This window comes from Pavona decussata, unplaced genomic scaffold (assembly GCF_977016875.1).
Source record: "Pavona decussata unplaced genomic scaffold, jaPavDecu1.1 SCAFFOLD_126, whole genome shotgun sequence".
In the NCBI taxonomy this organism is placed as follows: domain Eukaryota; kingdom Metazoa; phylum Cnidaria; class Anthozoa; order Scleractinia; family Agariciidae; genus Pavona; species Pavona decussata.
This window is the reverse complement of record NW_028145540.1, coordinates 226,736-243,199: the sequence shown is the minus strand read 5'-3', so window position 1 is coordinate 243,199 and position 16,464 is coordinate 226,736. Positions and strand designations below refer to the sequence as shown.

The following is a 16,464-nucleotide window of genomic DNA, read 5'->3' as shown; positions in this document are numbered from 1 at the left end:
TTTGAAGACTTGATATTTTTTGCGATATTTTGATTAAACCACAAAAAATATATTATTAAATAAATAAAGTCACTGATTGAGATTAAATTGTGAAACATTGCAATAGTTGAACAGAGGGCTCTATTCAATCACCATTAAGGGTAACTGTCATGGTAGGTGCTTGTGTAAGTTTTACATACAAACTTAAGAAACAGCCTCAAGATCTGTTTTCAAGTTAGATTTGGCAAATTCAAAATGGCATCCACTGAGGAAAGCAGATGCATATGTTGTTTAAACAAAGGACAACTTTGTGAAAAAAAAAAGTTCAGATGAAGAAGGAAAACAACCTTGTTCCCAGTGAAGAGGAGAGACCCTGGGAACATTGTTGGTTGGAAAAGATGTCATAGCAGGATATTTTGGAATGAAATGACATTTCAGTTGTGCTTTTATGTATAACATTTCTTAGCAGTTTGTAAGAATTGATGGACGTTGCTTGCACTGTTTCTGAGAACTTCTATACATACATGCAAAAGGAATTTTTTCTCCCTTGTCCTCATTTGTTAATTGAAGCAGTTTTGAGTGTGTTTCACTTTTGGAGTTGTCTGTCTTATTATATGTCTTGAATACTTACTAAATTATGTTCACTTTATGAACATTTAAAATGACATCAAATTAAAAAGACTAGCATGTTTTTATAAATTGCTTCAACATACATGTAATTTAATTTCACCTTCAATTTTTCTTTCCAAGTTTAAGGACATTGTTGATAACTTTGCGGGAGCTCCTGGTCATGTAAGCTGGAATCCATGTGACAAATGGACAGCAAACCCTTCTGTTACTCCCAAGATAAACCATTGTGAAGACATAGCTGTGAGTCATTTATCTCAACCAGAGATCACACTTAGTTTGTCTGTTAATTTTAAGGGGCTGGGAAGTGAGGTCTTTTATTCCTCACTGGTGTTAAGGATGGTGCCTAATAATACCTAAGTATTTCTGTGCAGTTTATGACTATTCAGAAAAATTGGAAAGTTTATGTTTCTTTTCAAAAAAGGCTTCCTTCCTGATGCATTCAAAGAAATGTTTTTGCTCACAAGTCATATTCATCATTACAATACTAGACATTGCAATTCCTTTTACTTATTTCCCTGTAGAACGAACATCAGACAGTTTGCAAGAAGTTTTCAAGGACCTAAACTGTTTAATTCCTTTAATTCAGAAATGCTGAGAGTATTTTTCTGTTTAAATCTAAATTAAGATCATCTCCTAAGTGGACTACTTTTTTTGGACTACTCCTTTTTTTGAACACGCTGTTTTATGTTTTGCTGCCGGTGTGTGTTTAATTGTGTACTTTCTTTTTAACCTAAATGTATTGATAAATTAAATAAGCTTTGCCTAAAATCCTGACTTCAAAGTTGTAGTTTTTTTGAGGAGCCTGTAGCTTGTACAATAATACAGCCCCAATGGTTTCTGTATAGGCATCCTAGCCATATGTTTCTCTCTCTTTTGTTATTTATTTATCTTTGATATTTTAATTTATATTTATCTTGTAATGATGTGCAAGAATAATGGCAAAAAAAGAATAAACTGAAACTGAAACGGAAAAGGCAGATCTTAGACTGAATTATGAATTCCATGGCGACTGTTTAAAGTGTAGGGCGAATCTCCTGGTTTCCTTCGCGTGTATTCACTTTGAAAATGTCAATATATTTTCCTGGAGTATCTAAAACTCACAAAAAAAGCTTGTGAAAGAAGCTCCCCAAAAGGCAGATGCCAGAGATTAAAAGAAGATGACATCGAGAAGAAGAGGAGGATGAGGAGTAAGTTGTTTTCGCTGAAAAGAATGATGATTTGTTGGAGATGACATCAAGGGCTCAGTGTGTCAGACTATGGAACAGATGCTGAGATGCCAAAGAAATGACTCTGGAAAAACTAAATCACCTGTAACCTAATAGTAAGCTAAAACAGTACCTGCAATAAACTAAAACACCAAGAAAAAACCTATCAACAACAACAGCAAAGTTGTTTCTGTACTTTATTTTATGTGGGGGGAGGGGGGGGGAGTATTTGGCGTGTGAAAAGGTATCCGGGTGAGTACAATCTGAACATCACTCACCCAGAGGGCGAGTGCTGAGAAATTTAAGTTTCCAACCCTGAGAAAGCTCAATCCAGTCCCTTGCAACTTTATACGGCTGTGAATGAGGTGAAAATACTTGGGGTGAGGTGAATTATTCGGAGTGTAAGACTACAAATCAGAGTGAAGTTGTAGAATTTGGAGTGAGGTTGAAGAATTCAGAGTGAGCTTTTAGAATCTGGATTGGGGTTTGAAGAATTCGAAGTGAGGTTTAGAATAATATTGGGCGTGTCGTTTGGAATTCAGAGCCAGCAATGCTTCTATGCTAAATTTCAGTTACCAACCATGCCTCAGCTGTTTCCAACAATTTAATGTCAATCTGTTGTAAGAGTGGAGGTTGCCTTTAAATAATTATAATAAGTTAATAAGTAAATAAATAAATAAAAAAATAAAATAATAATTATATAAATAAATAAATTATAATATATAATTATACAGTGTATATATGGGCAGAAAATTTTTATGGCAAACTGAGAACTGCTCTTTTACCCTGCAAGTCAATTTATTTATTTATTTATTTATTTATTTTTTTTTTAAGCAAGGCAATTTATAACTGGTTATTGTCAATTATATTTCACCAGAGACAAGCTTATTAATTTTTTTTACTTGTCCATCAGGTTTGCTACAGTGTCGATAGAGTGGCACTTCTTGATATTGGTAATCAGGACACAGCAGATTATAGCTACAATGAAACAAGTGAAAGCTGCGTTTTGACATTCAAAGGAATGGACGTGCAAGGAGAATCCGCAAGGTTTACTATTATTTTTTTACATGAAATAATAAAAAATTGATAAATATTAATAATTTGAAAAAATATTATATTATTATTTTATTAATAACAATTAAGGCTAAAAAAACTTCATTTTAAAAATGTTATTTAAAGGAAACTGTTAGTAACATTTTTTGACCATTCAGTCATGGTGATATGACAGTTGAACCTGGTCAAACAAGTTTATTCCGCTAGATTCTATTTAATGAACTTGTTATTTGAAAACCTGACTTGTCAGTCGTTTCAAGAGTGCATTTATGTAATATGTATTTTGAAGTTGCCCAGATCAAAGTGCAAATAATGAAAATTCCATTTCTGGATAGATTATATGAACAAGGCATGGTCCTCAATTATCAGGGCTCAAAGTTTATTTTGGGGTTTAAGAGCACCTGTGCTACCAGGTGTAAATTTCTAGGCGCACTGCCTAAATTTAAGGCTCATGGCTAAAAGTTTTAGGAGCACAACTTAAAATACTGGTAGCACCAAAAAGAAAAATCAGGAGCTTCAGACATTTTATCAGTGATTGTTGATAATGGTGTCATGATGACACTGACTTTTGCTTATTTTTGCTTGCCGATCGTTAATCAGCACGGCAATCTTTCATTTTAATAATGTAGTTCAACTTGTTTCTTTCAGTCTCTTACTGTACATTTGAGATCTATAGCAATAATACTGTAAAATTTTTTAGAATATTACATGTTATGGTACGTTCAACAAGATATTATAAGACAAAACGAAGGTAAGGAATAATGTCATTGAATCCTCTCGAGCAGACGAAATCCTTCAAGTCCCACGGATCACCAACTGAACTTAATTCATTTGGCCACTTTCTGTAGGCATTAGGTTAGGTCGCCGTGATCTCTGCATGCCCACTGTTTAGCCACTTCACAGCTGCTGAAGTTGGGTCAAATGTGTTGGAAGGCGACAGCCAGCTGTTTGAGAATAAATTTTCTTTTTGTGAATGAGTGTTTCAAAATAGAGAATAAATTACATTGTTGACTGTTCATTGACTTAACTGAGATAAAATTCATGGTTTCACAGATGATTTAAAAAAAAGAACTGCTTTTGCGTTTGCAAACTCAGACTGAAAGATGTCAAACATTTCAGTTGACCTTTGGAAATGACTGGAACGGTTGGCTCGTATTATGCTATCCTTCATGGGTTTACCTAAAACATGGAATCCGGAATAATAATAAAAAAAAATTAAGTCAACATGAAAATTTAAACGAAGGTTAAAGTCACTTGGGAAACAGTTTTTATAGCTTTGGAAAATTGTAATATCAGTCAGGAACCCAGCGAAATTTTCAAAAGTTTCCCTTAGATTTCCATTGCTTAGGCAGTTGAGCCACTCATTTGGAATAATAAAGGTTCCCAATCTTCAAACGTACCCTTAAATACCCCCACACCTCTTCCTACTCGATAACGTTTCCTTCGCCATAGCACGTAGATAGACAATGAAACGTAACTAGAGAAAAGAGTCTGTGTTGCGTTTATCCCTCATCAACTCTTCGCAAGACTTACTGTCTTTGCATAATAATATAAAAAGTCTTGAAACAAGTCCGTATGGGGGTGGCTTCGATTTCATCTAAAAAAAAGCTTCGAATTGGCACCGACCCTGGGGCCCGTTTCTCGAAAGTCCCGATAATTAACAGGCCTGGAAAGCTGTTGTTGTTTACATTCAAGGTCAAGGTCTCAATAGTTTTGCAGATAATATGATAAAACTATCAGTTAACAAAACAAAATGGACTGGTTTGTTAGCTACGACCCGCACTTTTATTCTTTAGATTTCCATTTGAATATTTGATTTCGGGCCAGATACATGTAAGTTACCGGGACTTTTGAGAAACGGGCCCCTGGATGGACAGCAGGCAAAGTTATTTATTCATTTTTCAACTCATCTGTCCGTCCGTCCGTCCATTTGATCGTTCATTCATTCATTCCCTTTGTTCCTTCGCTCACTCACTCACTCGCTCGAGGTTCTGTCATGCCTGCCAGCATACATTAGTACGTTTAATCATGTATGCATGTATTCATTTATGCACCTTTTTACAAAAGAGTGTCGAGCTGCCGGTACAAAGGAAACGTTTTATGTCGATGGCCTTTCTTGAAATGCAGTAAGAACTTCAGGAGCCTGTGAACGATTTCCCATAATTTAGTAATCACAATAGCAAGATGTAGACAACAAATTATTTTATATCCTCTAATTCCAGATACCTTGGAAGCCGTAGATGCATTGATTTTGATTTAGAGGTAATAAGTCTAAATATTTTAAGCCCCATTCCCACCCTTATGCCCAAACATCGTCACCATTGTGAATGCGCTAATTTGCCTACTGTACCTGTCAAAACACCACCAATCGTACACATCTCTCTCCCCTAGCTTTACCGAAAGAACAAAAATCCCCTACTCCCAAGCCAATCAGCATACGGCAAGTTACACAGAAAAAGGAATAGAAAGAAAAGGAAGTCTTTCCTGATTTACGGATTCCGTGTACTTGATTTTATAAACATAGATAGGTGTCGTTCTGGTGTGTTTTAAAGTTTTACGCTTTAAAGGGACTGTCTTAGAATACTAACACCATAGGCTTAACAGCAGCAATTGAAATCTTAGGCAAACTTACTGGGCTCCTGACTGATATTATAATTTTTCAAGAGCTATAAAAACTGTTTCCCAAGTGACTTTAACCTTCGTTGACATTTTCATGTCGACGAATTTTCATTTTTGTTTTTTTTATTCCGGATTTCGGATTCTGGATACCGTGTTTTAGGTAAACCCATCCTTCACAGTCTGCTGAAATTTACAATTGAAAGCATTTCCATGCCACAAGGTATGTAATGCGCGTTAGATATGAAAGAAAGTGACATGGAAGTGGACTTTTTCAACCCAACCCAGTTGCAAATAGTTAATAATGAACTTGTGCTCTTTACAAAAAGTCTTGCATTACAAATGACCAAATTTTTTTGTAGAAAAGAAACGCAAGAGCAGACTGAAATAATAATTTTCATGTGATCAATTATCTAAGCTGTTTCAACTATACAACGTACTGGTTAGCTCAAATTTTACAGACTATTGAGCACAATTTGATTTGTTAATACTGATCCATGCAATTTCAAAATGAATAAATGAATGTGAATCGTGCTTTCATTGCGAAGCGTTACTTGATGTGAAGGCTACTGGGCGTCATTGATATGTGGATAGCTTTTTATTCTTGCACTAGTTGCATCTGTTTATCAGCAATAGTCAAACTGACAGGAAAAGAACAATGCTGTTTAAAAAACTAATTTTGTCATAAAGAACTAGCAAACGACCGCTGGAAATGTATAACTTCAATTTTGTAGGCTTATCCACACTCTTGACACATCATGGCTTTAGGCAAATGCGCTTGATTAAGCGGCGCGTGAGTGTTTATTAAATAGTTGAGCCTTATTTGCATACCATAGGTTTCGGGCCAAAAACTAATGAGCAAGTCTTACACTAAGTGCGAATCAGAATGCATTTCTTGAAAAAAAAAGACACTGTGGGAGCGTATACTTTGGCGTGGTTGTTTAGATGTATTTGAACATGCATGTTAGTTTGAAGTCCTTGATAACAGATGAACAACAAAAGACTTCCTACGAGTTTAACGCATCACTTTATATTTGCAATAAATAAGACGTAGTTCAACTGGAAATGTCATGCAAAGGATGAATAAAGCCAAACAGCATAAACATGTCAGGTTTTGAAATTTCGAAAAAAAATTTCACTCTCCAATTTCTAAAATAATCCAATTAAAAGTGGTCAATCCATGGACAAGAATTGTTTTCCTTGCGAGTCCAGCCTGAGCCTGAGTAAAACTAGTCTTGTCTTAACATATATTACAACACAGAGAACAGGGAAGAATTGAATGTCCCACATGCACACTGCTCCACCATTTTTTTTCCGATAAAAACAAGCCAGCCGGAAAGTTCCGAGCATTCAGTTCTTTTTCTCCGTTATCTTAAATGCTGACCCAGTGTACACTTTTCTTGCCCCACACTTAGTGCAGGCGCATTAGCGCCCGATTAAAGTTTTGAGGCTTTTGAAGAAAATTAAATTCAATACTTCCATGGGCTCCACATTGGTAGAATCAGCTACAGTCGAACCTCCCTTTGTGACCACCTCTCATTAGCGACCACTTTTCCAAAATACCAAAAGTTTTCAAGTCAAATCACTATAGATGGAACCTCTCGTAGATGACCACCTCTCGTAGGCGACCACCTTTCGTAAGAGACCACTTTTAGAGATGATTGTTTGAAATTTTCAATTGTTTTTAACCTCCTGTAGGGGACCACTTGACACACAATCTGCTGTTTCTCTCACGGGTGGAAATTGCAAAATGTGTCGCTGTAACATATTGGCACACACAATAATTATTAAAGCGGACACCATATCAAAACTCACAGCAGGAGCTACTGGCAGTGTCTCCCGAAATAGCTAATACCATTGAAACGATTGATAACATACGTATGCACTATAGTGTACACTAAAATAAACTTTAACCTAGTTGAATCCCTTGTAGGAAACAAACTCTCTTATCTTGTAAATACATGTAGCATGCATGTACATGCATGACAGGTGATGGCTCTCTCAACCTTGAATTACTCAACAGAAAAATTGCAGTGGCGATAAGGAACGTCAACTGGATTATGTAACAAACAAACAAAAACGAAAGTCATAAGTACGTAAATTATGATCATCCGGGTGAGTGTAGTCCTGAGAAGGACTGTTTGTGGTGACTTTGACTGACGTTTCGACAACCTGAGCGGAAGTCATCTTCAGAGTCAAGTGAATTTTGGAACGTCAGTAGGTGGTATATACATCTCTGGTTGTTAACCTGATTGGTCAACGAAGTCCAGATGTTATTGGTCGTTTGTCAGTAAGCCGTGATGTTATTGGCTGTGATGACTGTAAAAAGTGATTGGTGCGTTTCGATCCGTCTTTTGTTAGTCAAAAAGTCCGTGGGTCTATTGTTAGTAAAATGTCTATTGTTTGTTTGTTTCGTTGTTGTTGTCAATAAGTCGTTTGTATGGTGCAGGTAGTTGTAGGCAACGGTTGAGTGGCGCTTGTTCTAAGTTAGTAAACCAGCTTTCCAGAGTGAGTCGTTGATAGTAATTTGTACAGTAGGTAATGCACTTGGCAGAGTCCCAGTCGATTCTGTGGTTCGTTTGTAAATGGTGCTCAGCAATGTGATTGTTGATATCACCATTTCTAGTTGCTCGTTTGTGTTCAGTCAGTCGTACGTTTAAATTTCTGCCGGTCTCACCAATATAAGTGGCCTGGCAGTCGCAGCATTTGATCTTGTAAACTGCTCCCTGTCTGCGGTTAGGTTCGTCTTTGTCCTTTACTTTCGTCAGTAGCTGTCGTAAAGTGGTTATAGGTTTGTGAGCTACACGGATATTGTAGGGTTGTAGAATCCGTGCGATAGTCTCAGAAGTGCCCCTCACGTAAGGTATAGTTACAGTAGTTACGGGAGTCGCGTCGTTGTTTGTGACGTTAGGTTCAGTGTTCTTGTAAGTGTTACGTCTAACAAAGTCCTTGTTGTAGTTGTTCTTGTTGAAAACGTTGTCTAAGTAGTTGTTTTCGTCTGCGAGTCTGTCAGGTGAGTCACAAACCAGTTGTGCTCGCCTTGTTAAGGTCTGTATAGTCGTTGCTTTGTGAGAAGTAGGGTTGTAGGATGACTGGTCCAGTAGTCTGTCAGTATGTGTTGGTTTCCTGTAAACCGTAGTACTTAGTTTGTTGTCGTTGTTGTTACGGGTAACTAAGCAGTCTAGAAAAGGTATTTTACCATTTTCTTCGATCTCCTTAGTAAATTGTATGTCAGCGTTCTGTCTGTTAAGGTGTTCGTGAAAATCGTCGATTTCGTCTTTGTGTACTGCTGTAAAGGTGTCGTCTACGTACCGTAACCAGAGCGGTAGTGTCCGTTTGTAGGTTGCTAGGGCTTGTTCCTCGATGTTCTGCATGACAATTTCTGCTACAACAACAGAAACTGGTGAGCCCATAGCTGTTCCGTGTAACTGTTTGTAGTGCTTTCCGTTGTACTGGAAGTACGTGGACGTTAAGCAGAGGTTCAGTAAGTCCATTAAGTCATCTGTAGGCAGTGGCAGTTTTGTCGTGGAGTTCTCGATGGCGGTAGCAGTACAGTCTAGAGCCAGTTGAAGTGGAATACTGGTGAACAGTGATTTCACATCAAAAGACACAAGTTTGTGGTCGTCAGGTATTTGTACCGTCTTGATGGCGTCAATAAAGGTCTCGGTAGAATGCAGTTTGTGTCGGGATTCGTTTGTCAACGGTTTCAGTATAGTAGTCAAGTATTTGGATAGTTCGTAAGTCGGGGACCCACAGAACGAGACTATGGGTCGCATGGGTATGTTAGGTTTGTGTAGTTTTGGTAGTCCGTAGAGTTTAGGTGGTTGCGGTACGCGGCACCTCAGTCTGTTGTAACGTTGTATGTCAATAACGTCAGTTTTCTTAAGGTCAAGTAGTTTACTGTTGAGTTTACGTTGAAGCGATGGCGTCGGGTCTCGTTTCAGTTCTTCGTATGTCTGTTTCTCGTTAACTAGAGTGTCCATTTTGTCGTAGTATTCTGTCTTGTCCATAACAACAGTCACTCGTCCTTTGTCAGCGGGGAGTATGACGATGTTTTCGTCAGTTTTCAGTCGTTTCAGTGCTTGTCGTTCGTCTTTAGTCAAGTTACTGTCAGTTAGGGAGGATGATTGTATAGTAGAAGCAATTCTACTTCTGATGTTATCCTTGGCCGATTCTGATAGTTCTCTCTGACGAGACAGAACCGCCTCAACACTAGATACAATAGCCTCAGTCGGTAGATGTTTTACGCTTGAAATTTAACATTGGAAAAATGCCGTTAACTGTTTGCTCCTAAATCAGACAGTCTAAAGAAAACTATTACTTTGGGCTTCGATAAGCTCTGGCAAAAGGGTTAGGTCTCTGCAATTACTATATGTAAGTTACCCGAAATTTAGACCCCCTGTGGTCTGACCTCTGGTAAGCGACCACCTCCCGTAAACGACCACATATACTTGACATTATCGGTGGACACTTACGGGAGGTTCGACAGTATAAAAAAGGCAAGTCACCAAACAAATTTATACTACATTATTCCAAGTGATGATGACTGAATGGTCAAAGACTGGGTATTTCCTTTTTTAGAACATGTTTGTAAGATTTATACCCTTTTAATAAAACATTGTTTATAATAATTATTTTACAAGTGAAAAATGTTGAATAATGTTACTTTTAATAATTATAGTTATTAATAGTTTATCAGTTACATTAATAAATAAATGCATTTAAAAGGACAAAAATAATAGAACTGACCATAGGATTTTGTTCAATATGCTGTAATTCTTAATTTGTCCTTCTTATATCACCAGCTCATCGACACATATATATTTGCAATGTGATCCTCATGAAGAGGGAAGATTGGAATCTCTAGGCTGGACTACGCAGACGACAAATGAACTTAAAGTGGCAAGTAATTATATTACTTTACGGTCCAATTTTTTCAAACACAGTTTCCGGTATGATCTTGAATGATGTAATGCAATAGATAAATAAGAAATGTAAATAGCCCTGAATACCACATGAGTCAGATAATTATGTATCTGTCCCTGTCATGACTTTGTTACAAAGAAATTTCTGGTATGATCTCAAGTACTGTAACGCAATATTTCAACTGCAAAGGGAGGGTAGCTTTAAAAATCTGCGAAGCGCACAATGGAAATAAATCAGGCACAGCATCACACGTAAATGCCAGTATAGGCATCTTGTTGAACAAAATTAAGGTAAGGAGGGCAAAGAAGAAACCCAACTCATACAAAGGTGATGCAGTACTCACTTGGCTGAAATTTGCAAAAGAAACCCTAACAGGTGACACAAACTCACTTTGTAGGTGGGTTAATTTCATTTTCACTACTAAGAGATTGCAGTTTAAAATCTCCTGTCTTAAACAGTACTGTTGTGAAAAATTAGTGTTTTAATTTATTTTGTTATCAGGAGATAAACTAGAAAGGGATAACCTCTTTTATCTCCTTTTCACTTTCCTAAGTAGATAGATTTGTGAATAAACGGTTATTATCATCATTATCATCATCATCATTATCATCATCATCATCATCGTTATCATCATCATCATCATCATCATCATCGTTATCATCATCATCATCATCATCATCATTATTATTATTATAAGACCGTCCCTTTAGCCAGCTAAGCCAGTGAGGGGTATGGTCACGTGACTTTTATTATTCCGACGCTTTTCCACTGGGTGTCGGCTAAACATTTAATTTCCCCGCACTTGCCAGTGGCCATTGGCGGACGGCCACTGCTTACACGTTTTGCGCACTTTCCACTAGCATTTCTCCACGCATACTATGGAACCAAGTTACATTCTAATTATTTTGTTTATTCAGTAGTGACTGCTAAATTTCAGTTTTTACATTTTAAAAGGGAATTCAGATCAATATGGTGATCATACACTCTTGCTTGGTTGAACCCATTAACCCTGTAACCCTTAATGTCAAAGAACAAATTCTCCTATCTTGTCCCCTGACTTTTCTTATGAAAGTACTGTGGAGAAGTTATTATCTTTTGACTTGTGGATTGAATAAGCATTCATATTACAAGGAGAAATTTAATACTGATCACAGTTAGGGCTTAAAGGGTTACATGTATAATAGCCAATTTCAGACCAGTTGGCCAAACTATGCCCAGTTTATTTCAGTCCAAAATGTTTAGTTCCAGAAAACATCCATATTCTCTCCCCTTGTCCCGACAGACAGGATTGGAAATCCCAGGTGGGCGGGGAGGTCTTCAAAGGTAAAAAAAATTAAAGGAAAGTATGAAGCTAAATTGGCATTTTCAGAGTGGTGGGGTGGGGTGGGGGAAAGAAGATCCCTCCCATGGAGGAGGTATTGAATTTCCTGGAATTGCACAATGTTAAAACTATATTAGTTTTGGAGAAAATGGCTCAAAAACCTGGCATAGCTTTAATGGCACACACTGTATTTCAAACCCACTGATTAATTTCCTCGGACTTCTGTTAGACGAAACATTCTTGGGGGATCTTCATAAAAGCTCACTAAAGTTCGCTAGATCTCTGGCCAAGGAAATACACCTTGAAATGTGGTACTTTGTGCATGTAACAGATTGAAGGCAAATAAAAAATAAACATTTCACATGCAACAAAGTCAGACGGCAGTTGTGCTTGTTAGTTTAACTTGATGAGAGACAGTGTAATCAATAATATTCATGACATTCTATTTAAATCAGTCAGCTTGCATTTGTTCACCAGCAATCATGCCATGATCATCACTGGCCCTTCCCCCCTTTCCAAAACAAAGTAGTCATGTTAAAGAAAGTGATCAGAGGGTTATAATATAAATAAACCCCCTTTGCAGTGCGACTACTGTTACTGGGGTCACTTAAACAAAGCTGGCCAATCAGTTTGCGGGAAAGAACAATGAATGTCAACTAAAGCGGATTGAACCAATCACTAGAAGACAGAAAAGAAAACAGTTAAAACCCAAAATTTTGGAATTATTCACTGTTTCTATCATAATGTGATCTGATTGGTCAGTTTTAACTGACCCCGGTAATAGTAGTTGCACTGTAAGCTCGCTGGCGTATCAGAAAAGAAAGCCGTTAGATGAAAGATTGTCCTGCAAATTTCAGTCATCCTTGTTTCTCTGCCAGCTGTTCATATTTCAGACAATCCTTTGCAACAGTAGTGTGAAGGGATTTAATGCTTATGTAACAGTACCCAGCTTGTCCTAAATATTACCTAATACTAAAATATATAGTTTGTAACACTTCTTTTTTTCTCAGTTTTTGAAACTTCATTCCAAGTATGCCTGTGCAAAATCTGGTTTGAGTGTAGGAAGCATTCTCGTCATAATGTGAGTGGACTTTGGTAATATTTCTCTTTCCAGTATTCTATATGTATTTTACTAGCTTTTTTATTTATTTATTTATTTATTTATTTATTTATTTTAATCACAACCGGTGCCTTCAAGTATATTGTAATAATTTTATTACAGACTGAAATACTTGCATAGATTACATACATGTACATGTGATAGTTTACATTTCTACAATAATTATACATGCATGCAAGGATTGCTGAAAATGTTAACAACAACAACAACAACAACAACAAAATAAGCTACGATAAAGACATTTTAGCAATGAAGAACAAGAAGACAATCACAAACAGTTACGATAACCTACTCAAGCTGGATTTGAAACTATGTTTTGCATTGTTTTGTCAGGTGCTTTTTTTTTTAGAATATTTAGCTTATAGAGAATAAGCTATCAAAGTTTAGTTTGCCAACATAAATGCTTGAAGAGAAAACGTGATGCTTTGTGGTCAGGAAGGAGTAATTTTAAGATATGCTTATTTTGAGCACTTTTTTATTTATCATGTTCCAAGTTTGTAATTATAGTTTAATGCATGAATTGAAGGATTTTAAGTCAAAGTGATTTCTTTGTTAACCTCAAGGCTGAATTGCCTAGTAAGAAAAATTCCAAGGAGCCAAAAATCCCAAAAGACAAGAAGTTATTAGCCCAACAAAAAAAGTGTTAGGTGCTGCTGCAAAAACATTTACTTTAGGTGTCCAGAGCATTTTTGGGGGTGCCCCAGGCTACCAGGCTCCTATTAGGCAACAGCTTTCAACCTGCCACTAGGTCCACCCCCCCCCCCCCCCCCACCAATCTTGGCCATCAATTGACTCCAGATGTGGCCTGCCAGCAAGCTCTCTATTCTCATGAGAGAACTTGCCCGCAGCCTAAGCTGAGGCCAATGCCTAATTTTTTTTTCCCTCTCCTTCCTCTGAAAAAATGTCTGATTTATGGGCTAGATTTGTTTTGATGCCCCGACAATTTTAACTCATCAAAATTAATTAAATGAAATATTATAAAGTTCGAGAAATGTAAAAAATGCATTTTTGTTTGTTTCATTAATTTCTTGAACAGCCAATTAAGTAATACTCAATTCAGTTTACTTTTTATTAATTGACTTTTTTTTCCCTTTTTTTCTAGTTTTATTTCCTTACTGGTGGTCTATATTGTAGCTGGTATTCTTTTTAACAAATACTCCAAAGGTGCTAGTGGAAAGGAGTTAATCCCCAATGTGAATTTCTGGATTGACTTTCCTCTACTTGTGAAGGTTAGTGTTAAACATCAGGGCCCAGTACGTTGTTCAAAGCCCGATAAGCTAATCCTGGATTAATGCAAACTTTGACTCAAGTTTAATATTATTATTGCTAATCAACATAGATTCTTCCAAAAGATTTTTGGCCCTCGGTTTTGACTTAGACTTTTCTTTACCTTTAGCTTGAAATTAGCCTTTAAACCCATTTTAGCGAGCGGCAATGACAACCTTGATTAACTTTTAATCGTGGATTAGCATAAATCGGCTTTCGAACAACCCGGCGCAGGGAACTACAGTTTACAGTGAAAAAAAGTAATTTCACCATTTATCCTCATGATCATCCTGCATCTTCTCCTTAATGTTTTTGCCATATTTCTCATGATAGTGGTTGGAAAAATCTGTTTGCACATCAAGATATTTTATCTTTGGTGGTGATTTCCTTTTTTCTTGTGATCTGGGGCACTGTTCGTTCAGCCAATTAACATTCGGGAATGAAATTTCAAAAAATTTAGGCGCCGATTGTTCCATTCACAAATTCTCTACCTATTCTACCCAAACCTTTATTATAAGTTGTTATAACTCAAAAACGAGCTAGGTGAGCATGTTCAGATTCAAAAGTTCTATGAAAAGAGTTACCTTAAATTTTTTTAAGGTGGCTTTGAACCTCCTCCATAGAATGTTTTTTTAACTGTGCAAAAAGTTGAACATACTGATTACAGCTCCATAATAAACAAAATGGGGTCCCTGAGCTTGTTTTTCCTACTTAAGGGTAAAATTAGGGGTGTTCTCAACAGGTTATACTGTTGCTGTGGTAACTTATTAAGTCAAGAAAATAACCATAACTTGTTTGCTGGTGTGCTTAAGTTTTCGAGAAAAACTAGGCCAAAATATTGAGTCAGTGGAATTTAACATAAGATGGGTATGCACTCAGTCTTTCAATAATTATTTTGACGGTACTACTGATCAGTACTATGTACTGGCTTCTTACTTACGGCATTTTTTCTTTCATCGTAGGATGGTGTAGTTTTCTCATTTGAATGTTGCAAACGTGTTTGTTCAAGGAAGCAAAGCTCATATGAATCAATATAATTAATTAATAAAATTAAAATGACAGATAAATGAAATAAATATATAATTTCTTGTCAATGATTATAGCATAGGGAGTTCTCTATAACGGCAAACACAATCAGTGTTAAAAGAGGTGTCTTTCTTGGAGGAGCAATGAAGTGCAATACTGACTTGGTAACATGTGTATTCACAGACACCCAGCAGGAAGATTTAACAAAAATATGTGTATTTAATGACCTTATCTGTTAGGAAGCTGTGTGTTGTGAGAGAGTTGAATGTTGGAGTCTTTTTGAAAGTGATCGTATATTTAATTGGACTTATTAGGATGAATACTGCATTCTGTCAATCAATATTGTATACTGTCATGGTGTTACATACACTATATTTTATAAATCGATGAAGTCCTATTTATGCAAGAGAAACAAACAAGATGAAATTCTTGTAGAGGTGTCCAAAGAGTTATTTTTGTAACCAGAAATTTGATATCTTGGTGTAAAATTTATCACTTTAGTACAGTTTAGTGACTAGTAAATTTGAGTTTTTTTTTGTCTTGAGCAGTATAGCCATTTCTTTACCTGAAAACTGCTGTGGTTTTTATTTTTTATGTTATTATTATTATTATTAATTTTTTCAAATTGTAAGTTTTCTCTCATCCATAAATAGTAGAAATATTGTTAATAATAATTATTTAACACATACATAATTTTGAATATTGATATTTTAGTTATTTTATACCAAGGAAGTAAGAGAATACGGTTGTTATAAGAATAGTCCATAAGCATAGAATAATATAATTAGAATTCTATACCTTAGACGATTACTGAAGAGGAGTCATAGAAGCGCAAATTTGTCAATTTGTTAAAATTTATTAAAACTGAAATAACTTTTTGTATGAGCTTCGTTTACATCACTGTTTTACAACTGTTTTTTTTTTTTTTTATTTTGAAAGTATTAGCCTGTCAATACAGCTGCACTCAATATTTCATGTTCCCTAGCAGCCGAGGAAAGTGTCTTTTTTCTCAACGTTGCTCCCAGCTGATCTCTCTGGAAGTCTCCCCCGAAAATCTCTGACAAGTTTGGAAGTCTTGGTACTACTTTTCCAAATTCCTTTGGCCACATTTACGTTTTACCAGTGCAAAGCTTGCATGGATCCAAACTGTGCTGATATTAATGGTGAATCAGAGAATTAACTATGCAGTATATATGTTAAAGTGCTAAAGCGAAGCCATGAAATTCCTAGGAGCATTAGCCCTAGTAAGGAAATGGGAGATCGCACTTCAATTTGATATCCCGCCCAGCTGGGAGATTTTTTTCTCCTATTTCCTTACTAGG

The 16,464-nt window shown here is 36.4% G+C and overlaps 1 protein-coding gene across 1 annotated transcript; it reads left to right on the top strand.

Moving 5' to 3' along the window:
• The first annotated feature begins 149 nt into the window (after positions 1–149).
• LOC146469220 (cation-dependent mannose-6-phosphate receptor-like) lies at positions 150–16,024 on the top strand. Its single transcript, XM_085123583.1, has 7 exons — positions 150–164; positions 730–849; positions 2,728–2,861; positions 10,289–10,385; positions 12,741–12,811; positions 13,953–14,079; positions 15,079–16,024. The coding sequence occupies exons 1-7, from the start codon at positions 150–152 to the stop codon at positions 15,151–15,153; spliced, it is 639 nt and encodes a 212-aa protein (XP_084979709.1). The 3' UTR covers positions 15,154–16,024.
• The last annotated feature ends 440 nt before the right edge of the window (positions 16,025–16,464 follow it).

Bases quoted from the DNA above. Each gene is read 5' to 3' on its own strand.
- LOC146469220 (XM_085123583.1), top strand. The intron at 850-2,727 runs GTGAGTCATTTA...CTTGTCCATCAG, and splicing joins ACCATTGTGAAGACATAGCT to GTTTGCTACAGTGTCGATAG. The intron at 14,080-15,078 runs GTTAGTGTTAAA...CTTTCATCGTAG, and splicing joins ACTTTCCTCTACTTGTGAAG to GATGGTGTAGTTTTCTCATT.